General features: G+C 39.8%; 1 protein-coding gene and 1 long non-coding RNA gene across 7 annotated transcripts; one reads left to right on the top strand and one right to left on the bottom strand.

Moving 5' to 3' along the window:
* Nucleotides 1-1,424: 1,424 nt before the first annotated feature.
* On the bottom strand, nt 1,425-22,662 carry LOC124067622 (rho GTPase-activating protein 6-like). Of its 5 annotated transcripts, XM_046405151.1 has the most exons (14): nt 22,292-22,662; nt 12,115-12,274; nt 11,593-11,664; nt 10,484-10,746; nt 10,089-10,284; nt 9,481-9,536; nt 9,248-9,398; nt 8,982-9,130; nt 7,444-7,623; nt 6,513-6,610; nt 6,159-6,424; nt 5,412-5,486; nt 5,256-5,321; nt 1,425-2,587 (listed from the first exon to the last, which is right to left on the bottom strand). In XM_046405151.1, exons 1-14 carry the CDS (start codon nt 22,436-22,438, stop codon nt 2,454-2,456), a joined length of 2,013 nt encoding a protein of 670 aa, XP_046261107.1. In that variant the 5' UTR covers nt 22,439-22,662; the 3' UTR covers nt 1,425-2,453. The 5 variants fall into 5 exon arrangements, with proteins under 5 accessions (XP_046261107.1, XP_046261105.1, XP_046261103.1 ...); XM_046405149.1 differs by lacking the exon at nt 1,425-2,587 and having other exon boundaries at nt 4,000-5,321; nt 8,982-9,063; nt 9,250-9,398; nt 22,292-22,649; XM_046405147.1 differs by lacking the exon at nt 1,425-2,587 and having other exon boundaries at nt 4,000-5,321; nt 22,292-22,647.
* Nucleotides 15,388-26,546, top strand: LOC124067623. 2 transcript variants are annotated; one of them, XR_006844779.1, is made up of 4 exons: nt 15,388-15,523; nt 19,495-19,715; nt 25,748-26,195; nt 26,291-26,546. It is a non-coding gene; the product is annotated as an uncharacterized LOC124067623 (long non-coding RNA). The 2 variants fall into 2 exon arrangements; XR_006844778.1 differs by having other exon boundaries at nt 25,748-26,546.
* Nucleotides 26,547-26,811: the final 265 nt, after the last annotated feature.

The following is a 26,811-nucleotide window of genomic DNA, read 5'->3' as shown; positions in this document are numbered from 1 at the left end:
TTTCTCCACTTTAGTAGTGCGGAAAATGTGTGGCAACAGGACAAATCAATCAATTTCTGAGAATAAAGAAAACATATCTGAATATTAGGACCAAAGGGAATAAAGACAAAATCAAAACAGCTAGATGGAAAAATCAACCAGCAGCAAATTGGAGGACACAGTCATTTCACATGCTGCGGCTCACTGTGGTCTTCAGCACAACAGTGCGAAATCTTAAGGGTGCTGATTAAGGCCTTTCTGCATTCATGGGAACACTGCCATATTACCAAGGTGTTTGTGTGTTTGCATTGTAACTCTTAGCACTGTTTCATTTTTGAAGTCACTCTATGATAATTACATAGGTCGATCCTCTGCTTAATTATTAACTGCTGGCACTTTTTTTTCATGCATAAAAAGCATGATTATATGTTTTAGTCTTGATCTAAAGCTACGTGTCTTCTGGAGTCTCTGAGCAGCAGCTTCTGTTGCAATCAGTGTACAAAGGGGAATTACGTGGAATTTTAACAAACCCAGCCTCCAGCGTGCTAAGAACTGTCAGCTCCTCTCCAAGAACCTGATATTTCCTGTTAATGATCACTTGTACTTTGCTACAAAATATACCAATAGAATACAACAGAGAGGCGCTGATGTTGATGCAATTAGCCTGCAACCTTTTGTCTGATGTGTCCTGAATGCGAAGCTCTTTCCACATGATAGTGCAGTGCGTCAGATGGATGTATTTAAACTTGACAGCCTTATCCCTGTGTGCCAGAAAACACACAATTCAAAGACATCTCAGAAATTATGCTAAGTGACTGCTGAAAGACTTGCTGACAGGCTCAACTAAATGGTCAGCAATAAAAAAATAAATAAGAAAGATGATAATAATATGAAATCAGATAGAATCCCCCTGTGCTCATAGACATCCAGTAAAACTAGCTTGATATTAACAAGCTCTGGGGGAAAACATCTGGATGCTTTAATTCCCGGTGCAGCATGGGAGTCATTGTTTAGACCACATGATTCTTTATTTGTTGCGCAAGTTTGAAGGCTGAACAGAACTGCCTGTGGAAAACTGCCTTTTGGTGGCTGTCCTGGAGTGTGCTGCTAACACAATTTAAACAGCCAATCATTCACTGGCCTGTCTGCCAAAGAACTGACATATTGAGGCTGACCTGACTCGATCCCCTGTCCCACGCGATACACAGCCTGCATCCCAGCTGAACTGCAGTGGGGTATCATGTGGAGAGAGGACGAAAACATAGCTGGCAATCTGCTTGCTGAAATCCACGGTGTATATCTGGGACAGCACGAGCACATGTGCGCCCGCTAACATGCTGTATTTCATAGCCGACGTGTCCACTGATCATTTGAACGCAGACATCAAAATGAACAAATTCAAGGCCTTTTATTTTTTTATGGGTCCAACGTGGACTTGGTTTCAAAATGAAAAAAACATTTATCAAATTTCTCCCAACTGGAGCATGAGTCAGAGCAGATGGGGTGAATGAAATTAGATTTTGTGGGCTGTATAAACACCACCCTGGTGTTGCTTCACTGAGAAGAAAACGGGAGAGAGAAGAAAATGTATCTCAGTATACTGGCCTGATAATCTCCAAACATATATAAATTGATTTGGAAAGCCCTGAAATTATATTAAGAATTGAAAGAAATGTAACTAGAAAGCACTACTTGAAACAACCCCCCCACCCTCACCCCTCTAAAGAAAAGACGAGAGAGATGTTCAGAATCCAAATCCAGTCGAAAATTGCACCAAATTGCAGCTTGTCTTATCAGTGAAGCACTTGCTATCTAAAACTTCACATTTTGTCCACAGACTGTTGAACTGAACCAAGCTGAGAGGCTTAATACAATCACTGCTAATCCTTTAATCTTGAACATTTGTTTTTTTCTTGAAATAAACTTCATTACTCAGTCATGACCATGACTCCTACAAGTCACTGATATTGACACTTGGGCCCTGTGCTGCATTCATTAACAGTCTGCTGACTATGACTTTGCACATTTTTCCATTAGTGAAATGATGGACATTGTGTTTGCTATTGTCCTTCCCTATCCAAGCCTTCGGAAATACATTTTCACTTAAAATGGATGATAAATCATAAATCAACACAACATAGCTTCTTGACTCTACTTTTAAAAATGCTAATGTAGCATATTAACTTGACACTGATGCAATGGAGATCGATGGAAAAGAGCTGTATTTGACTTTAAGGTACTTCATGATTTTCTCATAGCATAAATATACTGACAAGCAATGAGTATACAGTAGAATATTAAAGTTGTTGGTATCTAAAATGGACTGAGGGATTTTAGCATTTGATTTCAAAATGCTTAGTCCAATAACCAACATTATTGAGTTCCACTGAGTTCTATTTTTTCCTCTGTAGAGGATATCAGTCTCGACCTTGAAGCACCAGGGCCAGGGCTCTCTTGTTTCTGGACATTCAGCCTCATTTCGGTTGTGACCTTCCCCTGTCCTCCCGGCAGCTGCTCCTGATGCCAGTGAGCGAACTCAGACAGGATGGACCCCCTGATGGGAACAGTTGCAGCTCTCTGCCAAAGGATCGACTTACATCCATCAGTGCTGCAAAGATAAGATGTGAAATTAAATATTGGATCTTGGTTGTTTGCTTTTGAGAGGCAGGTCACAATTGAAGGTGGAGAAAAGCATTTCCAGGCTATTTATTTATTTTTATTTTTTCTTTTCCCAAAGTTTGGTCTGTTAGTGGTTAAGACATTAAATGGGGTAGTCTTAAGGCAGACTGCTACATTTGGGGTGCAGATACAAAAGTGTTGTGATTCTGCGTAAAACACATCCAGACATCCTGTTCTGTCTCTGGTCTTGTCAGAGTGGGTCTCTGTGTTGGCCAAATACAGCTCAGCTAACACAGCTGTGGAGACAGATATGTCCTGGAGAGTTTAACCACAAATCTTAGTGTTGAGGAAATCCCCTGGGTTTGTTTAACAGGGGAGAAGTTTATTATCAGGGCGAGGACATTTATTGTCAAAACATAACCAGATTATTTACTTTAAGACACACATTCATAAAGCAATCTATTAAATAATGCAATTTGAGTAATCTCAAGAATTTCCATCACTTTAAAGCAACTAATGATATCATTTTTATCCTCAAATATGCATTCCCAGATTTTTATCAACTCTGTTTAATCTGTACCAGAGTTCAAGGCTTTCCATTTCCTGCAGAACTGGATACTTATTGTGAGTACTTCTTTTTTGTATCGAGTAACAAGCGTCATTGTCTCAGCTCAGATCTCTTATTTTTACACACAAATATACAATAAGCAAGATTACTGCAGATAAAAGAAAATGTACTATTCAAGGGTAGCACTACAAGATAGAGTGCAAAATTTGATCTTTACCAATATAAAAAAGAGCCATTATGACCAATATATGAAATCCCCCTCAACCACCCCCCATAATGGTGTCAATGAGAATGAAACAGCTGACACGTAAGGACTTGTTAAATCCACTCTATATCCAAAGGGCTCAATGATTTAGTGGAGGAAGGAAACCAGAAAATCATTTCCTGGTCTTTTGCTTCCCCCTTGTGGCCAGTTCAGGTAACTGTTTCATTGTCTTCCAAACGGAATAAAGTAACCAGTGGATCTTAACTCCAAGCTGATTAGCGAGCCTTGGGGAAAGGATTGAGTCACCGGGCATCAGACAACATGTACATGTACTGAGAAGTAACATATCTTAATTTTTAAGATGTGGTTGGCTTCTTCAAAGAATACAGCTGCAAATCTATGATACTAAACATTAGATACTAATAACTGAATGTTCGACTTACGTCACTATACACTTAATATACTTCTCTTATGTTTGTCCTGTGTCACATCACAGTGTTGATTCAAACACTGTTTTCCTACTCTTACCATCTGCCTACTGTTTACTAATTCTCACATTTTCAGCTGCGTCTCACTTGATGACAATCAGCCTGCTGAATTTTAATGCATCACACAGGACAGGCTGAGATTTGTTTTATCATTTCTCTCCATCAAACTAACACCAGTTTATTAAGTGACAACTCAAAAAAGCACGGGTAATTGCGTTTCATTAAATTACAAAGAACTGCAAATTTACAAGTAATATATCCCAGTGAATAATACTGATTAACAATTATTCCTGCATTTCAAACAAAAAAAACCCCCCAAAAACAGGAGTGTGTATAACTGAAGAGTGACAGACAATTCATTAAAATCTAGCCATACTTATTATAGTGCAATACCAGTGGAATAGTGTTCTACCACATATCCTCCAGTTTTGTTTTCTATGAATAAACACAAGTAATAATATGGACATGGTCTGAACCATTTTCAAAAGTCAATCGTAATCTGAGCCTGTAACAGAACCCAATATTAAAGCACCTTCAGCACATTACATGTTAGGTATTATACATAAGCAGTATGTTTTTACATTCAGCATTAAAACACATTCATGATTTCAAAATTAATTAATATCATTCAAGTGGAATTATGACATTCAAGTCTAAATATAAAAGTTTTTCATGGTTGTGGGGTCCCAACCATTTAAAATACAAAAATATGTACAAATTACAATTACAATTACAATTATTTTATATATATATAGCTATATATATCTATACATTCGCAAAACAGTTTGTGGTTCACAATGACAAACAAAACTAGTACTTCAAATACAACTGATGATGTGAAGCAGGACCTTTTTTTTTCTTAAAGTTATCAGAATAGTTCAAAGTCAAAGGGTACATCACACCAGAGTTTCAGGCAGGGCCTCTGCATTTTCTTTTGACAAAATCCGCCACATATGCCACCTCTCTGTCTGCCTGTCGGGTGTACCAGGGCCCTTTGCTTGTCCAGGCCCTGAGGCTTCTGCAGTCTCTACAGTCTGGGAGGCTGAGCTTTCCTGGGACTGCTGAACAGTTTGGGAGTCAGGCTGATACATGAAGAGGGAAGGTGTGGAATGAGAAATATGAGTCTCCCTCAGCCGTCCAGCGTAGTTCAGGGGAGACAGACTATGCATCCTGACCTTAAGTAACGGACATGCAGCGTGTCCTGTCATTCCTGCTAAATTGTCCGAGCTGAGGGCTCCTGATTGGACGCTCAGTCTCTGTTGTAATGATGATTGTGATTCTGTCTGTTCTCTCTGGTCATCAGGACCACTGCTGCTACGAGTCACTGGGAGGTGTGGCCTGATATCCTGCATGCCCAATGAGGTTTGTGTTGGTCTGAAAGGCTGCTTGTTGTTACCTTGGTGACTGCTCAGCCCCTCTGATGATCCATACGACTCACATTCCGACATGTCTCCAAGGGAGCCTGAGAGAAAAAGCTCATTAACATCCTGGATTCATTAACCATCTCAATACCACCTGCAGCAACATGTACATGTTTTGAGCATTTTATTACCAGTGATATGATGGTCAGTGAAATCCTTGCTGAGCAGTTCATGCCAGGTGTCCCAGAAATGATCAACTGAGGCCTCTAAAGGGAAGAAAAGTGTCAAGAGGATTAATTGTTTTGGTTTAATCGATCATTATATCAATATAAAATAATTTATTCTCAATTTTTAACAAAACATCTCTTTAACTTCCTTGGTCTATAATTTTTTTTTCAGCTCTTTCTTAGCTAAACCATGATACTGAGGATTTTTTAGGCCAATTCTAAGACAATTTATCTACTACTACTGTAATCTACTACTGAAAGATGAGAAAAACAGTTACATGTTGTCATTTTAATATATACAAATGCAAAGTGAGCTCCTGTTTTTGAAAGCTAACAAAATAATAAGTCGTATCATTCCTAAAATGCAATTATACTGAGTACAAGAAGCACTGCATTTCCAAATGTGTTTTTGTCTTCAGACAATTACTCACTGAGATTCAAGAAACAGTTTAGAAGAAAAGAAATTTCTCTGTTATTCATAAGCAATCTAAACATCTCTGTTCCACTTGGACTTAGAGGCTAAGTGCTTCCCATTGTTTCCAGTGTTTATGCTAAGCTAAGCTCACCGACTGCTGGCTACACACTTGCAATCATACTTACTGACATAAGGGGGGTACTTAACATCAGCAAGAAAGCAAATAACCATAATCGCTCCAAATGTCAAACTATTCTTTATAATACCAAGTATATGATGCAATACACTTTGTTCACCTTTGTCTGTGGAAAGTATAGGTGAGCTGCTGCCAGAGCCATGTTTACAACTGAGTTTGTGCTGCATAGAGTCTGGGGAGAGTCTGGGGATCCTGTCAAAGAGTGGACTGTTGCACTCTGGGTATTTGCAAAGCAGCCGATCTGACAAGACAGGGGAGTTGTTGTCGTAAGGAGACACGTCTCCACTAGATGCTTTGATGGAGTCACTTGAAAAGCATCTCTCAGTCAGAGGAAAGGACTCTTCTGCTCTACGAAGGTCTGGTTCTCTGCAGAAACAAAGACATGACAAATATTGTAAATGCTATACATTGTTGTGATCACACACACACAACATGACGAAAGGTGGAAACTCACGAGTGCTGAGAAGTCTTCCTCCGCAGTAAGTAATCCACAATATCAGGATCAGTTTCTACTAAACTCATCAGCACCTCATTCTGCAGGTCAGCAGGAACCTGAGAGAATCAAAACAATATTTGTAAAAATTGTATTCTGTGTTACCTTCATTTCATTGTGGCTTAATAATTAACCACACTTGAACTAAACCAAACAATGGCATGAATTATATGCGCCTGCTTGATATATAAATATCTAATGTTGAAACGTTTATCACAGTCAGTGAGTTGATCTTGAATACCAACAATTTTATGTTGATATTATTTACATACAGTCTACGACACAATACATGCAACACAAACAGCATGTGGTCTGTAGGCTATAAGGCAAATATAATTAACAGCCATTTAGAGAGCAGAATTAATGATGCAGAGCAAATGTCTGATGAGTTTGTTTTTTTTTTTTTGCCCTCTGGCTTCATTAACAGATCATTTTTAGTGCAATTAAGTACATCTGCACTTAAGTTTCTAGTGAAAAGCAGAAAACATAATGCAGATGAGCCTCTTGACCTAACTTCTAATCAATGTACATAAACAAAACAAAGCCTCGGTCGACACCTATTAACCCCTCCAGTGAGGCTTATCGTTTGTAATGAACTAAAATAAGTATTCACTAACCTGAATTTCACAAGGTTCAGGACACAAAAACAAATTGCATGGATTTGTGAGTTTTACTGTGATACTACTTTGCTTTATAAGGGACTATAAAAGCTCAGCCAAATCCTATAAAGCTAACGTTTACATTTTATTAGGCGGCTCCACTCTATTAAATGTAAGAGGTCCCCATAAACACTTTTTGCGGCCAAAGATGAATTACTAAGACGTGAAGATTGTTTGATTAAACCCAGTCTTGAACTGTAAACGCCTTTAGGTGTGCAGTAAGAATAGCTTACCATAAATAATGCATCGTATGTATTGATCATCTTTTGGACCACGCTGATGATGGTTGTGCTCTCCTCTGCACGGGCAAAACTCTGGACCGCAAACTCTTTGTCTGTGTTTTTTTGCTTTCGTAAGAGGTTTGGTCCAAAGATGGTAGCTAAATTGAGGGATGTCATCTTGTTTCCTGTGATCTGAAATAAAAAAAAAAAAAAACAGAAGAAAGAATTCATTTGTCTGGAAATCTACTAAATATACTGAGTCACTTCAACTGAATATTTAGTTATGATGGACTATGGTCCTTCAGCTACAGTAGAGTCGTAAGTAACCCTTGACTTTCTATTCATCTGCCCACCGTTCTTGCACACAAGAATGAAAACTCTTAGGAGCATAAAGTAATTATGGTATTAAGAATCTGAGTCTTTTGTTGTAGATTGACCCTCCATGGCTCCCTGAAAATGTTGGGAATGTGAACAGCCCTGCCACCATCAATAAGGCTGGCTCTGCTTTCTTTTGTTCACTCTTGTTCACTGTTACGGTTTGTATGCCCTCAGACTGAGGCCAACAAGAAACTGGTTTTATATCTGTGGGAAACAATTAATCTCTATTGTCCCTAGCAGTATTCAAAGTATGCAGTATTCAAGTATTATTAATGTAAAAAGTTAAAAATTGCTACAAAAGGGACTTTGGGCCTGTGCCAAACAGAAAATCATACAAGAAAGCACAAAGTGCTATAATGTGTTCACAAGGAGAATGAGTTCATGTGTGCTTAAAGAAACTCTTAAAAATATTCTGCTTCTGCTAAACTAGTTCTATACCAATGTCATATCTTTTCACCCGGTATTCCAGTCACAGTGGGGAATGACACACAGACACAGCTGATTGGCCCCGGCTTAATGGCTTAATGGAGTGGGGGAAAAAAATGTCAGTTGATCATCTGTCAGCGTAAATATGCAAATGTTGAAATAAACTGTTTCCCAGAGGTGTAAGGATGTCACAACATCCTCTTCTTATTTACAACAAATAAACTGGGGAAATGTACTACGACCAAACTGAATGATGTATGTAGAAGCGTGATGTCTGTGTGGTTTTTGTGCTGGAGGGTGATTCATGTTGGTTGCGCATGATTTAATTAAGATACCATTAAGATACCCACAATGGATGGTCATGCATAATTCACTGCATTTTGGCACAGCGCTTTCTTCGAATTAGAGCCTGCAGATGTGACACACATCTGTCTTACTGCTCTCTGATGGTTGCTGGGATTCATCATAACCACAATGAACTTGTAAACAGTTTACTCATGTTTTAAGCAATATTATACTGTCACGGTTGTTAATTTTCTTCTTCTTATTACAGTAATTATTATTTTGTACTTGCTCATGTAATCAGCAAGTGTCAAAATGTGTGACACACTATCAGAGCTGCTCCACGGATAATTCTGACTGAAATACTGACAGCTTGTGTAAATCTTGTCACAGGCCACAAAATAGCAGATGCTTACACCTGTTCTTAAGCTGCCCTGACAACAGTGCATGAACTGCTTCTTTACCTCCTGTCCCGCATTGTCCACGATGTCTTCAGCATGTGCAGCCACTGTGGACAACAAGGAGAGAAGGCGCTGCAGCGTGTCGCTGTTACAGGGAGGAAGCAAAAATATCAGGAGCTGAAGGGCGCTCTCTTGGTCTGAAGAATCCAGCACTGCAGAAAAAAAGGCCAGCACACTGACATCAAAAAAAGACACCACACAGCTGAAAATGTTACCACAAGTATGTTGGCTTGTTACGTTTTGCTTGTGTGTATGCTTGTGCTCCTCACACATTGTGTTGATGAAAGCCGTGTAGAGTTCTCTTGTCAGTAACGGGTCAGGCATGTCTCTGAGGAACTGTTTCAGCAAAGCAGCTACATCATGGACACTGTACTCCTCGTCCAAATGTACTTCCCATCCCTGGTCAAACTCCTCGCGAAGCTGCAAGAAATGACAATTCATAGTTGATATAATTTATTTAAGCGTTAACATGTGTTAAAGCTAACTGGCAAAAAAAACGTACCTGTCGTACTCTCTTCTTGGAACTCCCAACACGGAAAATTCCAACAGTCTGTAGGCCTAAGCAAAGAAGGTAATCTCTCAGTGCCAGTACTGTGGCTAATATTCAGCCTCAAACACATTAAGCCTGTAGGATTCACAAGGTCATGACCAGGTTGCATTTGCTGCTGTATCATATAGCCTGTTAACATCCAACCAAGGTGATCTTGTGATCTGGCCACTTGTGAACATAAGTACTTAATCTTTTCATCAATTTTGAGAGATGTTGAGACAGGAGAAACTTTGAATTATTAATCAGTTGTGACTTCTTGTAAATTCTGATGCAATACAGTAAGTTGTTTCTTTCTTGTAAAAATGAAATGCTGTCTACAACAAACCTTTAATTATTTGAGCCTTCTTGTAAATTTGGAAAATTTACAAGAAAAGCTGGAAAGTGAGATCTGATCACAAGTGGTCACTTGAGACACGTGCAGAGAAGCATGTTAATGTCAGGTGTTAATAGCCACAGTGATATGCTTGACATTTCTAGAACATTTACCATACATTATTTGCACCATTCTTAGACTGCATTCTTGCACCATAGTGTTAATTCTCAGCTCTGACAATACGTACCATGCCTTTCCAGGTGCTGGCAGCAAAGATCCACTACCTTGGGCACCTGTCTGTAAATGGGGTTAAGGCTAAGCTTTTTGTCATGGCGCTTCTTCCTGTTGCCAGCTGCCTCTACTGGCAGAGACAGCTGGAGGGCCTCCAAGAGCCGAGACTGGTTGTCATCAAGGTCAGTGATGCAATCCACAGATACTCCACCCTGTCAAGCAGATGGGTGACAACTATACACTGAGTGATGCAAGTAATAAACTGTGGCTGCATCATCCACCCACTGAGCAAACATTCAAAGAAAAAAAAAAGCTCACAAATTCCCAGAAAAATCTAGCGTGGATATGTAATCAGACAAACTTCCTGTTGGTCTACAACAGCGTGTCAGGTTTACTGTCACAGAAGCCTACCCTTCTGCGTGCCCGTCGGGCCGTGTCTGGTGTGCTGGGAAGAGGTGATTCATTAGGGGTCTCAGGGGTGGAGCTAAGGGAGGAGTTGCTGCTGGAGAGTTCCTTGTTGACTCTTCTGAAGCTAGAAGTGAGGTGGAGGAAGGATAGCATCAATTCAGTGGGGTCACTGTGCCCCTCCCGTGGGGGGTCGTGTCGCTGCTTGTGAGTGCGGTCATTGGATATGACTTGCGACAGCGGTATGCCAAATGCCTGGGGTGTATTCTCTGTGTGAGGCAAAAGGGCAAGCGAGAGAGAGAGAGAGAGAGAGAGAGAGACTTAAAGTTCATCTTCTTGGCCCCAAGTCATTGGGGAGCTGTTCAATTAGTGTTAATATGTGTCAGTCATGTCTGCATATCATTCATCTTACCCTCTGAATCCTGTATCTCCTGCACAAACTGTCTAAGGCTTTACATTCATTTATTATGTTCTTTTAAATAAATGCCGCTCTAAATAAATATGACAAGAGAAATGCCAACAGTGTTCTGCTGTGCGCATTCAATATTCACAGTCAGGGAGCGCATACTTTCTGAAGTGCCTCTGTAAACAAAAGGGGGTAAAAGAGGAAAGAGGGGGGTTGGCCATGCCGGAGGGTAGGCTGTAATGAATGAGCCACCACTTAAGATTGTTTTTGTTATTTCCCTCGACTGCCTGTCTGACAGAGAACATCACTTTCCTGCCAAATTGTTGCAACGGGCGCGGCAGTCGAAGATCACAGCTCCCTCTGAGACTTCTTTACTGTACTGCAGATTCTGATCAGTCAGTGCTCCAAGGATATAAACAGCTAAAAATGTCTGCCTCAGTGAGTCTATAGGGCTTCAGTCAAAAGGATCAAAGAGCTTATTTTTTTTTCAGTCAGTGGCTTACTTGGCTTGAAACAAGGAGGGAATAAAAAACTGACAGGACTTAGTGGCTCTCCCACAGACATAAAAAAACAACTGTTTGCTTGGAAAGAATAACAACGTAACTGAATGTGTTAAACATATTTACCTAAAGTGCCCCCCCCCCCCCCAAAAAAAAACACACACACACACAGCATGAAGTATATCCAGCATATTCCAAACCCACATTACCTTTGTCTTTACTCTTCTCTTTAGATAATGAATCCAACTTCCGTCTGAGTGACTTCTTGTGCTTATGCCCATCTGAAAAGAGGCAGAGGTCTCTGTTAAATAGATATAGATTCAATATTAACCCTAGTTAATTTGCTTTCACTTGCTCCACCAAGCTTCAATAAACTCAGAGACTGCACATAACGTGTCAAGGTGTGGAGGTATGTGACAACACATATTTCACACATTATTTTCCTTTTGTTCACATCTGCAACCCATTCTCAAAATATAGAATGGGAGCAGACCACAAGGTTGCAAAAGACAAATCAGTTCATCAGAGCTTTTAAGCAAATCAGTTAAGCAGTTCAAATTTATTGTAATCAATCTTGAACACTAGAAACACTTTTTTGCCATATTGTTCATCTGCATGTGTTTCAGAAGACATGCTGTGACAGGCTTTTGCTGGGAACAGAGTAAGCTTTGTGAATAGGGAAGGTGAGTACTGGTTTGTGTGTATGTGCGTGCGTGCGTGCGTTTTAATACATTTAGGGATGGTGATTTGGCAGTCCAGGTCATGATCTCGAAGCAGTCGCCTAAAGGCCACGTCCTGGAGACGAACTCTTTCCAATTCTGATAGGCTTTGCAGGGGGACGGGCTTCAGGCCAACGCTACGTCCTGACATGCTGTTCCAGGTGAAGTCACCCTGAGGACAGATGGACGGACACACACATACACACACACACTCATCTATCATTGCCATCATAAGTTGATGAGCACGCATGACAGATATCTTTGCTTCACTTGCCAACTGTAACATTAACATCAATCATGTGCAGTTTCCCATGACATTTAACACTGTGAGCACCGTTTGTCTTCAGAGGTATTGAAATAATATTATCTATTAACTCCTTGATGCCAGCATGCAGCATTTGTGCTTTTAATATAATCTAACAGACTGGCAACCAGTCCAGGGTGTCAGCTGGGATACGCTCCAGCCCCCTGTGAGCCTGCACGGATAAGCGGAATAGATGTATATATATAGATGCATATAATCTAACACAAATGTGTTTTTTTCTGACAGCAGAAGTGAGAATTGTGAGTTTGTGGCATTAGTAATACTGTCTGGCAGGACTTCTGTGACTTAAAGGATGTTTATTTTTAAGAATAAAACAGCAAGAATACTTATTTTACAAGAGGCATAATGTGCTACTAAATAATGAAAAAACACTTCACCATAATCTCTAATAAATGTAAAATTACTCATTTTAATTCTAACCATTCTGCACTCAATAATGCATAACTTATCATCGATAAGCTATCATCAAAATCATTTACTCCCAAACAATAATTCATACAAACACAGCTAGAGATTAACCTTTCTGAACTTTTAGTACTGTACTAATGATGGAGCAAAATAATCTGATCTGAAATCCTCAACCTTTGAGCATCTCCATGCCGGAGATTACAGTGCTTTGATCCAGCACGGTCGAGCCAATCATATGAGCCATGTTCCAAAGAGGCTTAGTAACTCATTATCAGGATAAGGCTTACACTAAAGTGGCTCACTCCCATTAAATGAGCATTAGGATGGTGCTACAGTAGCATACTAGCATGTTCTCCATTACACATAAAACATGACAAAGTACAATGAACATATGTATAGAAAACAACTAACAATTATGTTAATCGTAGAATAATCTAATTTCTTGAAGAACAGATTAATCATTCCACACACAAAATGTCAGAAAACACACACTTTCCTGAGGCCCGAGATGACGACATCTAACAGCTCATTTTGTTAGACCAACAGTATGAACAGAGAGGAAAGCTGGTACTGGGAAACAGTCTAGTTTGACAAATGGCGAACAAATAAGCAAGCCAACTATCTTACTGAATAATAAAGTGGAATAGTGACAGATATCAGTACAGTCTTGTATTATGCTACCCTTTCCTGTAAGCATGGCATGAGATGATCAGACACAAATGTGCAACAGTAAAATACGGTCCTGCAGAGCCATTTCTGTTAACTACTGATTTTGTTCAGATATTCCTCTTGCGTGATTATGTAATGGGAGTGGGAACATTCTCCCTATCTGATGTGAGGGTCAGCTAGGTTCCCACAGTTTCTCTCGGTCAGTGGAGTGACGTCCTCAGATCGAAGCTAATTACTCTGGAATTCAAAGTATTGTCTACAGCATCTTGATGCGATGCCCCTTTAGCCGTTTTGTAATCATAGGTTTCAGTATATCGTGTCAAGACATGATGTTTGAGTGCGCAATTACTTGGGTGCAGTACTGAAACTCACTTATGGACCATTTCTTCGTATTTGAATTATAAGAAGAAGGGAGTGTGAATAAACTCTTTTATGTAGAAATGATTAACAACAATCTTTTCTCTCTCCTGGCTGCCTTTTTTCTAACACTTTTGAACACTTGATAATTTGTCAAATTTATCACAGTGGAAGAGGAGAAAGTCAGGCCCAAGCAGCTTTTCCAAGTTGTTACAGAAGGAGTCATTGTTTAAGTTGGATAAAGTTACTGTTTCTCATAACACTGACCTCATGATTATACTGGTCACTGATGAAACCTCTGCTTTAAGAGAAACTTTCAGATTTGTCCCGGCTGCCTCTCCACAACATCATGTGCCATCTGACTTGAGAGAAAGAAGTCTAATGCTGCTTTAAAGCTTTTTGTTATGCTTGTTGAACTACATGCTAAAAAGAAGGTTTTTTGTTACAAATGACTCTAAAAATGTCTCTATTTTTGTTCATCTCGTCCGATATTGATGCAACTAGGACAGCAAGTATCCACAGATTCGATCTGTCTCAACGCTCTTCTGTTTCAGTGAAGATGCAGTTTTCTGCTGTTCATCACCCAACTTGAATTCAAAGCCTTGCTGCAACACAAGTGCTTTTGTTAGCGCTCTCTGGAAATACAAAGAGAGGAAATGTTCAAGGTAGTTCATACAAAATAGCCAGATTGGAAACTCAGATTACAACAATCAACCACACTTGGAGTGGATACAGTGAGGTGATGAATATTCCTCTGGGCTCAGGAAGCCATTAAATGGGCCATTGTGGGAAGAGTTTTCCACAAGAATCCCTACACTCTGGCCATGTTGTTTTTTTAGTTGTTTGAAAACTGCATTCAGTGTCAAACGTTTCATTCTCAGTGAAAGTACACGTATAGCCTAACACTGCTGACAAACCAAAAGAACACTGCTTTGCTCTTTAAAGCATGAAAATGATCAGTGCCAACACAATAAGCCATTTAATTTACTCGCACACTGTTTTTCATGAATTAATGTATAAATGTACTCAACAGGGTACACCATTTGAAATGTGAGAGTAGATACTTACTACCTATATTTCCCCATGCTTTAAAAGTAAAGTTAATGTCATGCAACATCCAGCAAATCTCTAATCAAAAGATCATTGGAGGGCTGGATCAATAGCTACTAATGCTGACCATGAGCAGTGGGAAAACGTGGAGATGCATGAGTTGGAAACACAGAATCGCTCAGACAAAGTAGTACTATCAGGATGAACTGACATAGCCTTTGATTATTCCACATCTTTTAGGATGTTTCAGTTCCATCCCAAGTCTGGCTAGCATAACGTAAAGTTACGTTTCCCGTATTTACGTCATTACGTTTATGTCAGCCGTTGGTTATTTCCTCCACATATATGAACTATTAGCGCTACAGAGGAACCGTCAGAAAGCCGACAAACTCATTGTTCAAGGTGTTTAACTTAGACACCGAGTCAAGCAGTAGGTCAAACCAGCAACAGCAACTACTCACAAGATGGGTGATGCTTCCCTCTACAAGGGGATGCCCCATTTCAAAGACTGACCGGGGTCGCCGCGCTGAAACGTAAAGCCCACCACCTTGTGTCAAATAAACCGACGCCATTGAACTCCAGGAGAGACGCAAAACAGGAATACAGCACAAGGTCAGAGCCAACGGTTGGTCCCAAGTCTCGCACAACGTACACCAATCAGTGGAACAAGTTAACGCGAGTGGTTTGACATCACGCTGAGAGGCGCAGTAGCTAACTTTGACGCAGATGAATGGATTGGGAGGGGTCAGTATACTCAAGTGTCAAGTCAAGTCACAAGTTATTAGGAGAAACACAACAAATGAGGGAAAGACAAAGAAGCCTTAAGTTAGGCAGCGTCACATCTGTGTAAATAGAGTCCAGTCGTGCAAAAAAATCTTTTGTCGACACTAATTGGCACAGTGTAGTTGTGCAGTTATATGAATGAGTGTTTATTTAGTGTCAAGTAGTTTAAACGCATATTAATACTACACATTTTTCGGTCAGTCCCTCCACACATAATATTTATGAGTCTCAGTCACTTGTACCGGACCGTCACGCTGCAGTACTGCGCCACAGTCACTCACAACTGGCCGACAAATTAGAAGTGAACACACAAGGAGGCACAGTCGATCTGAGCTGCGTAACGTTTAGCTAGCTAACGATCTGCTGACTTCTGTACACAGGCTAATCCTCGCCTATTTCGAGGTGGCAGACATCGCTCAAATATATGTTGAAATGAGAACATAAATACCTGCATAGACTACTAGACAGAGGGGCAGGATGGGATGCCTGAAATGCACGTGTTGCTAAAAGCTTCCTGTTTGCGGGAAAGAGAGCAGCCTATAAGAGGCAATGCAAATCCTTGTGAAGTTGAAAATGACCGCACAAGAAAAAGTAGAGCTACTTCTACACTGCCAACAGTATAGGCAAATTTACAGGGCTCACAGGTGAACGCTGGCTTATCCTCTCCCATTCAAACAAGCCTTGTTGCATCTGCATCTTCTGTTTGTAATAATGGCAACTTTCCGAGAAGATCAATGAATAGTGGTCTGTTTCTGCAGTGTGATATCTGCAATCCGATGCACACAGGTTGACTGACTGACTGACTGACTGAGCACAGCGTGAAGGTGAATCCCGGTCAAGCAAACTGTGCTGCAGGAAAACAAAAGACAGGTAACATTATAATAAAGTACCTCAGCAAATCAGTTAAGGCCTTTTTACCGTACTGTTGTCTTCCTTTCAGCACAAGTCAGTGGACCACAAATAACCAACTCCTCCAGTTAAGAGGAACACCAACTATTTGTCATGTTTTATCAGTAATTTTCAAAATGCTTGTGTGGAATAAATATTCATAACAACCCATTTTTTGTGCTTTACAGAATACTGTATACATGCTCATCTCCACCCTTCCTGCAGATGTGTCTGCAGACATTTCTTTTGTTCCTTGTTTCTACTCGAAACTGCTCGCAAAAAAGATCTGTGTATTATTGCTGTTGAATTTTCAGAGGTATTTTTTGAGCTTTGGTCCTCATATCATATTATCGCATCGTATCATATTGTGAGCAGAATAACAGCTGCATCAGCTTGCAGATGGGATTATCTTCTCTGCCATCCTTAATTAGATCAGCAGGCCTAAAATCAGTATTCTGCTATTGTTCAGCTACAGTGTGAAACTCTTCTAATGTAAATCAACAAAAGATCAGCAAATTACATGCAGTGAACACACACACACACATTTTCTTATTAATCACTCTACCACACCCAAATTCTTCCTGCCAGTCCCTGCCAGGGAATTGAACCAGCGCTTCTCCAACCTCTAGGCCACGGCTGCCCCACGTAATATGTACTGCTTCAAACAAGAAGTCAAAACAGCAATCAAATTCCATGTGTCCAATTTATGGGGAACTGAAGGAACCTTAAATTTTCTTAGTAAGCTCACTTGATGAGGGTTTCATTCAAAGGTTTAGTTGTTCACAATGGTCTAAATAGTTTCCAGTGCCTCAGAGAAAATATTTGTAGTATCTGACTTCATAAACTTTAACTGGAGCCCTATGTCCACCACTGTTGTAGTTTTGTAGCTTTTACAGCTTTGTTGTTATTGAGAGTAGGATAGGATACAACACTGAGCACTGCTAGATTTGGTCAACCTCCAAATGTAACATTTTCTGGAAAAAAAAACTGTGTTTGAATTAAAATATATTTCTTCTTGCATTTAATAAAGTGAATTCCTTTTTTAAGATTCTTTGTTACGAAGAAGATTTTTCCGTTTCCCCTGAGCTTCCTCTCCTTTAGGCCATCTCTTCTTCCTGATGCTCAGGGGAATGCAGGTGATATTACAGCTAGAGACTCCAACTCTCAAACTTTTCTTTCTCTGCTTCATCAAATAATTCCACCAACATGTTGAAGGAGCCATGGGACACTCAGATGTGTGTTATGACACATTATGGTTTTTCAGTTTGAAATAGCTGAAAATGTGTCAGAATTAAACTTTGCTGGCTCTTATTTTGGATTTAGAATGGAAATTTAAAGCTATGTTTTGTTAATGGTGTGGAATAAACTTTCAAAAACAACAAAGGAATCACTTTTAACCCGTGCACAGGGGGGTTAGGAGTGTTTCTGATGCCCAGAGAAAAGCTGTAATACCGCAGGTTAAACATACACCATGACCTGTCCATCTGCCCCACAACTGTAATTTCAGCCTGCTGCAACCTGAAATAAGAGAGAATGAGATTAAAATGGCATTTGAAATATGTGGTCAAGAGCCTGCTTAGCAGACAACAAAACCTGACGTACAATGTTAAAAAACTGCAATGTCATGACAGCAGCGTGTATGTATGTCTTTTCTCAATTTCCGAATTTTACCTGAGACAAGATGAGCGCACAGATCTTTGAATACGACCTATTCTCAACCCTCAATCTTTGTCCCAGTGATCAATGTCCTCATGTGGTCACTCCATTACTACAACCGAATGATGAATGGCTCCCTCTAAAGGCTTCCTAAGTTTCTGCAGTTTACAGTAGTACTGAAGGGTTACTGAAGTATCCTGGGCTGTACATTCATATTGGATGGTTGCAATATCAAATGTTCAGTGTGGGAGCTGTGTATCCTGTGTGCAGCTATAGGCTTAAGTGTGAGGAGTTTAGGCCTGACTCTGATGCAGAAGATCTGAGTTTTGGAGAAATACAGTATATCTCCATTCACTTAGCTTTCTAACAGAAACTTGAGAGAATGGAGATATACTGTGTTTCCTAGTGGAATATCTGATCTATCTGTTTAAAGTGTCTTACAAAGGTATTTCTCCAGAGGCTTTTGCATTATGAAGATTACATCACACAGTGCCTGTGGGTCCTTTCAAAATTACCATCTTCCCCAGACAAGATTTCATGCGGTTATTATTAAATCAGAACGCAGAAGCAGAAAAAAAAGACACTGAATACAGTTAATAAATTAGGTTTTTACAAGGATTTATCCAAAAGGTAATATTTTCCATATCTTTTTATCCTGAATCTTGCTTCATATCCAGAAGCAAGTCCAATAACAGCCCAAAATGAAATGCAAAATAAGTTTAAATGAATCCTAAACATGACTGTAACCAATGCTAAGCTCTTACAAGGATCAGAGAAAGGATCCACCATGGCCAAGTGAAACAGTAATCAACTAGCAGTGGGGCATCCAAAACCCTTAAAGATCAGTACTAGTGCAATGTGGTGGACACTTGGAAGCAGAGAAAAGTATTCCATGCTGCTAGGAAAATACCTCAGTTACATAGTTCACTGTGATACACCATGGACAATTGGGGAAGACTAAAGACAGACACTTTGCCCATAAAATAATTAAACTCAAAATTAGAGCCAGACTAACTACTTTTAACACCACGATATGCAAACAATTACTGACTAGAGACATGTAATGTATTCTTATAGAGAGGCTGTGAACTGAATTTGGTTATTCAGTGCAGGTGTCTCGCATTTAGAAGAAGCTCATCAAATGTGTGTGTGTGTTTATGTAACCATACAAAGGTTCTTGAAAGTGAGACTTGATTGAATTGATGTGAAATCATGATTTACTATCTAACTCTGCTGCTTAATCTTTCTCTTGTCAGGCACAAACTGGATGCTACGGTGCTGCACTTTCAAGCCAGCAGCTTTAGTTCCATGCCATGTGAACGGACAGTCTCCCGTGGGAAGAAATATGTGCCTGAGGGACTGTAGCCAAGGATCAGATCATGCTGCTGTACTGTGAGAAATAAAAGTTAGAGAGGCTTTCTTCATGTAAACCAGATGTCTCTGCTTTCCATCACAGCTCAGCCTACTGACACCCTGAGTGAGCACACCTCTAATAGAGCGTGGTGATGTTCAACCTATGGAAAATACAAGGTCATATAAAGCATAGATCAAAAATACCACTCTGACAGTCCTTTTCAAACAAGGAACGGATGTGCGTGTATGCTAGGATCATGCTACAATGCTTGGCGATCATTTGAATCATATGCATTACTGACATATAACAGAGCCTACCTTATGCTGGACAACAGGATACACTATGGCCAAACACACTGCAATGATGGATTTTACATTGATTATAGCCAAACCTATAGTTGGCTATGTGATTACTCTTATTGGGTGTATGCAGATTGGCTTTCAGGAAACTAAACACAGTAACTTTATATTTACAAAAGGCCTGGACAGCCCGATTTACAAGACATGTAGTGCATCTCATAAAAGGAGAGTTTTGTATAGCTGGGACTATTATTGGGTGGAGGTTCAGCAGTGTTTTGTGCAAAGGGAGAAACATCATCAGCCTGACTTCACTAATGTTGTTGCGACGGTATCTTAGATACTATTGTCCCTGGATGAACCACTGGTTTGCACACCCAGAAAATGTGACTTTCATTATGGACTTGGAGTGAGGTTTGCATTCAGCGAGGCACTTACTTACTGTCAGTTTAAGCCGACAGCATGGTCATGTGTGTGTCTGGGAAGGATCTCACACCTCGGACCTGAGCTCAACTGACTGGAGTTCTTCTCAGAAATACAGTACTAGAATGGTACTGTCCACAGATACCCCAAAAGGTAGCGGCAACAATCATCAGTGATTAATGAGAATATCTGTAACTGTATTTCTACCTACATATTCACAGTGTGTCCGAGGTTGCTATCCACAGTGGAGGTAACATTTTCCAACTTTACAATGCTTGGCAAAAACTAGAATGTAGCGTAGCTTGGAGCATAATGGTGTTGGCAGCATGCAAGCACTCCCCAAAGTCATAAATCATGGTAAATATCCTCTCTGACATAGAGCTGTCTCCAGTATTAATCAGCTTCATTCAGATTTACTGTGATTACATTTCTAAGAGCTCTGGCCGTAGGATCTGAGTTATTGCTGATGCCTGTAAGAGAGACCAGATACCTGGTATTCATTACAAACCTATTATAATGTCATTTCTTCAACACATTTCCATTATCCTAAATAACAGTGTTGCCATGAGCCCCAGCTTAAGCACAGCAGTACAGATTGGCTCAAATGATGAACATGTGACACTGCTAAATACTATATATCTAAAATAGATTTATTTGTAACAAAAGAAGAGATGCAAAGGACCACTGTAACTGATTTTAAATGTCTTTATGTATTTTCCCTGACATTTCTGTAAATTATAGGACATAATAGAGCACCTGTGAATATGAAATCTGTTTTCATGTGTCTGTGTCGTAATAAGCACTCGGGTGATGTGCTTCCCTTGGTAGAATGGCTACTATAACAGAAATGTCAGTGCTTTTAACTGTGAATTTACTGCACTGTTACAGCTGCTTTACGTGGTGTGTTGGTCATCTCCGGGGATATTATAAATACATCATTAAGTCAGAATCTCTTGGCTTTTTTGCATTTCTAAGGATCAAATTGAATAACTAAATTGAAGAGGAAAACAAAGAGTTATTTAAGAGCAACACTCCCATTCAAAGATCCATTCACAGACTCACAATGCACAAATTCATATATACTTTCTTCATTTTTTTTTTTTTACAATGTTTGTCAACTATGATCAGGCAGGAGGCTTTACTGCACAGGAAATAAATAAATCGACACCCATCACAGCCTCTTCCATAGCTGAACTCCACAGAGACGTCAAGTCTGCAGCCTATTAAAGTCTGTATTAGCTGAGTGTAACTGAACACATACAAAGTGTAACAAAGTTTTCCAGTCACACCTCTCTCAAGCAAGTTAGCACAAGCAAGCGCTTCTGCTGACATCAGTTCATCAAAGGGAATGAGCTGAATCATTTTTGGTGCCCCGTGACGCAGATGTAAAATTTAAGTGCATCACACAGATGATTTATTTGTGTCCTGTTTCTCACACGCTTGGCGATGTTGCAATAGTGGAAGAAAGCGATTTCCAGTTGTTTTCTTTCCCAGAAAAGGATGAAAAACAAATGTAAATGCACGTGCCAAATGAACAGCTTCAGAAAAGTTTCCAAACGTGTTCGTTTAAGACCGAAGGAGCAGACAAACAGTCCTGTAGCTGGCTTGATCATCCTTGAGGGGACTCCAGCTACTTCCGGAGTTTTGATGCGCTGTTAGTGCGGCGCTGAAGCGAGCACACAACTTCTGCTCGCTCTTGAGCTTAAAAGTGCAATGACAAAATAAAACATAATATAGCCTTTTTTTTGACACTTAAAACCCCCTCAGAAATGAAAAAGTGTATTGTCACCATAACAGCTATCACCATCATCATCATCATCATCATCATCATCATCAGCACTAATAACGTCCTTGACTCTTATTTTCACTGCCAATATCTCTACCAATAACTAATAATAACTAATATGAAGGCAGGGTCAGGCAGCTCTTTGGATGCTGTCTGACAGCAGCCACAGCCGGCCGGTATATCAGGTCACTGACCTCAGATAATGTCTCCTCAGCTTCGGTGCCGTAATGTCCCATCAGCGCCGTGTCCAAGCTCCTGGTCTGCCTCAGTTTCCGCTTGGAAATAGTTTTGGGGCTCAGCGAGCAGGAGAAAACAGTGCTTAACAATCCTTGAGCGGACATATTTCGATTCAGGTTCTTGTCAGCATGCGACTAAAGAAGTGTAAAAAGGGATTCATATCGCTGCCACAAGTCCAAACCGAGCGGAGGAGCTGCAGCGGGTCCCCAGCGCGTCACCATAATGAGTGAAATCCCCGGTCAACCCCTGCAACTCCCTCACACTGTGACTCAGTGCCTCCTCCTCCTCCTCTCATGGTTTCAATAGCCATTAAAAACAACGATCAAAGGAAAGAAAAAGAAAAAAGAAAAAGAAAAGAAAAAGAAAAGAAAAAGAAAGAAAACAAGTAAGCAAAGTAAGCATAGGGGCATTAGTCATGTTGGTGAATTCGTATGCTGTGCAGTCAGTGTAAACACAAAGTTAATTAAGCTTTTCAATCATGACTCATATGCAAAGAAACATGCTGTACGTACTGTAAGAAATTACCCGCTAGAAACAGAATGTTCATGTTTGGTTTACAACAATATTTATTTATTTATTTAAGTATTGAATATAGCAACCCAACCCACCCCAAATCGCTCATCCTTTTACACACAAAAAAATTACAAACTAGATTTTAGATCGAGATAATGATGATTTAAATTGAATTAAATAATAACAATTATTTTTAGATTTATCCTAAATATATGCCTGTCCCTGTAATTAAATGATACACAAACATAAGCATCTTGTTTGTATTTTGTCATTTGTTATACAGTAGGACTCTTTCAGTTTCAGGTTTACCGGGCAGGTTAAACTGATGTCAAAACTTTTGAAACTACTATGGGTTTTAATACATTTATAGCATCTGAATTTCTAGTGGAGCCCTTTCAGGACCAGAATCTACAAAACTATTAAAATTGCCCTCCCAAATTTCAGAATATGGATGTGACTTGGATGAGTCTTATGAGACCCTCATAGTGACTGAAACACTGGACAGACCTTACCTAAATTCACAGTCCTCTCTTGACCACGCTGCATTTTTTACCTCACCATAAGGCTGTTGAGATACTTGGCATGTAGTGCCCTGGGGACAAACTCTTCCTGTGGGAGCTCTGGGGAAGGGACCTGTGTGATAACATGACATGTGAACCAGCACTGTATGGCCATGATAAGGATTCATCAGATACCAGAGTCCACCAAACAGACAGGGGAAGTGGTGATAAGAGGGCGGCTTTGCGTTTGATCCACTTATTTGGTGGTGGTGGCGAGGTTTGGAGTAAGACTCTTAGCAGATTCTCATCAGACTTCCCGTTATGTCATTTCTCAGTGGGATAAGTGCAGCTTTGGGAGCTTACATTGACTGAGCTTGTAAAGGATGTTCGCATAAATGTGGTTTAGACACTGTTTGTGAAATATAATTCACATTTCGGATCAAAGACCATGATTGCTCCCTTGACCAGCTGAACAGCTTTCCAAGAGGCACTCTGCTATGTATTGAAGAGTTATATAATGTATAATGAGGAGTATAATTTGCAGGCTTCAGGCAGGGATGCTGTTAAAATTGCTGCCTCAGTGGAACCATACAGGTTTCTGGGGATCTACGTGGGAGATCATTTTTCCTAGTGATTTATTAGGTCAGTTCTCGAGCGCCATTTGATTATTAGATGAAAGCAGACTCGGTTGCATTCATATTCTCTTTTATAGACTTCTTTATGTGAGGCTAAGACCTGTGATCAGTTTGACAGCAGCATCAGGTGAAAATATTATTTTAAGATAACATATTTAAAATCATTTTTTAAAATTGTGTACAATTAAAAATGAATGATTTCTGAAGTACATTCAATGGAAATGAGTGACTGATTTTGTGTGTAGGTGACAGGCTGCCAGTGATTGTATGAGTCAGCAAGGCTTGAGCTGAAGGTTCCTCTTTGAAGAGCCGATAACTAGACATTAGGCCACTAGATGGCAGTAGTACATCCTTATTGCTTCTTCAGCATCAACTGAGTCAAGGCAGTGTGTGTTGTGCTAATGACTGATATGGAGAATTCACCTGCGTTGTTGCCATGACCAGTTTAAGCTGCTTGGGGACCTGGCAGCAAAAACAGTTTTCTCTGCTCCTGTTAACCTCCTGTTCAACCCTCCTCACCATATGCAGTATTTCTATGCAAGAATATTACACCTCCCAGGTTTGCTGTGCAGTAATTTGATTAAATGCATATTAAATTAGTAAAATGCCCTGTGAAAGCACATATATTATGATATATAATAATTTGTCATAGCTCTCCCCTTGAAGACAAGGCCTCAGAATCAGATAATATAACATAACTCACCTTAAGGCTCTTCTCATGTGAGTGGATTTTCTGCTTTAGTGGTGCACATGATAGTCCCATATTCCCAAACTAAATTAGAATTAATAATAATGCCGCAAACCAATTGCCACAGAGTGAACCTGCTGTCTGGGGTCCTGTGGATCTTTTCCATTACAGGATTTGGACACAATGAAAGCAATAGCTTTACAATCCAATACAAAAGCAGCAAATTCTACCTTTGGGATGTTTATATTATCTTGTGTTTAGGTTATTTTTCTGTGACAGATGAGGATTTCAGATCCCAATTTGCAGCATTGTTTTATTCTGAGGATAAAAACAATGCAAAAGTACCTGTACAGTATAAAGTCTAATGCAACAATGCCACAAAAACTAGCCCAAGTGCATGAGCAATGCAAAGGTGTTTTAGATGTTGTATTTGATTACATTTTACTGTGAGTTTGTAAATTTAAAATACTACTTGAAATATGTTGAAATGCCACCAGAAGACACACTAGTACACTATAGTCTCTTGAGCTCTAAGTCAGTTATGGCTACAAGACAACATGTCACTGACAGGTTTTGCTGAAAGTTCTTGTATGGCGAGCTCCCTACATAATGTGCTACAGGGAAAATGTAACAGACATAACATATACTGGCTTAACTTAGCCCTGATCAAATGCAGTGCATCATTTCTGTCACTTGTCTGTGCTGGTGTGCTGTTAAGCACAGATGTAGTGCAAGCAGCCCATGGCATCATACTGTTATGAACCTTTAATTATACACATTAAAGAGAGAATTTGTCCTAGTAGGCCACCAAAAGAGAGTGAAATGGCACCTCTGCAAATGTTTCCCTTACCATTCTGTTGATGATATCTGTGTTTCATCCATTACTGTGCAGATATTAAACAACAACCCCAGTAAGCAAAAAAATAAAAATAAAAAAATAAAAAATAAAAACAACTTGGTTCTGTTTGAAGTTGTAGTTGTTGTGTATAGGGGCATTTAAAAAAATGGCTGTTATGTAGGTGGGAGATACCATTTGATTGCATTATTTCCCTTCATGTCTCATATTCTTTACTTAAGGTCTCAGCAAAATGGCATCAGAGTTGCAACATTTTGACTCAGTGAGTCATCACAGACATCATTTTCCAGAGACTGCACAGACTGAGAATCAGACATATGTATGGCTCGTGTGTGTGCCACCCAAGTGTAGATGCATTCGGTGCAGTAGTGAAAAACGCCTCATTTGTCTTTTGAAAACTGAGATGTTAAGACAAAACCCTTTAGCAGAGCGCAGCTACATCAGAATGGTGACTGCTATTATTACTCCGATTACCATCTCTTACATTTGATAGCACATCTTCTCCACAGTGAAGGGGAAAAATAGGAGTAATGGTGAGAGGAAAACGCAATCTAGGTGTCAGACAAACACTTGATTAACCACTTACAGGGGCAGCCTCTGCATCAGGGCAAGGCCATGCCATCTCACATTTCCACTCAGCCTGATCCTTCAAACATTACTGGCCACAAGGTATTGATTTTTCATTCTTCTGAATATCTCCTTGCCGTTAATAGAATTTACACCAGACTGTCAATGCTTCAAGGAGGCCTCCCCTCCCCTTACAGTACTGCCGGGATCGTCTCCCCCTTCGAAGAGGGCACAGTCGAAGCTTGCCCTCCATTAGCGCCAGTTGTGAGATTCTACCTGAGAGAGAAGACATGGAAACTGACAAAACGGGCCTAAATGAAATTTGTGTTGAAAGCAATTTGGAGATAAACCAAGAGCAGCGGAGGTGAGTCTGAGGCTGTTTCACTTCTTTTATTTTTTTTTTGTTTTGCTCCCCAGAAATTTCAAAATGATTGACAACATGTTGAGTACAGGAACAGATCTAATGTGTAACGGCATCATTATAGATTGTGTACTGTGAATTCAAAAATGTTATGTGTCATTGCAGCTATTAAAAAGCAACTGAATATATATTTGTTTAAGACTCAGACATAAACTAAAATCAAATCCTAACTATATAACTATAGATAATACAGTTTAAAAGATTATTTTCAGGACTGATGTATAAAAAGTAATAAAAAGTTCTGTAAAGTGATTTCTGTTCAAAAGTTTTCATTTGTACTAACAGATGACTGAGCAA

The sequence above is a fragment of the Scatophagus argus genome, chromosome 11, assembly GCF_020382885.2.
Source record: "Scatophagus argus isolate fScaArg1 chromosome 11, fScaArg1.pri, whole genome shotgun sequence".
NCBI lineage: Eukaryota > Metazoa > Chordata > Actinopteri > Scatophagidae > Scatophagus > Scatophagus argus.
The sequence above is the reverse complement of the archived record's forward strand: the minus strand, read 5'-3'. Positions and strand labels throughout refer to the sequence as shown.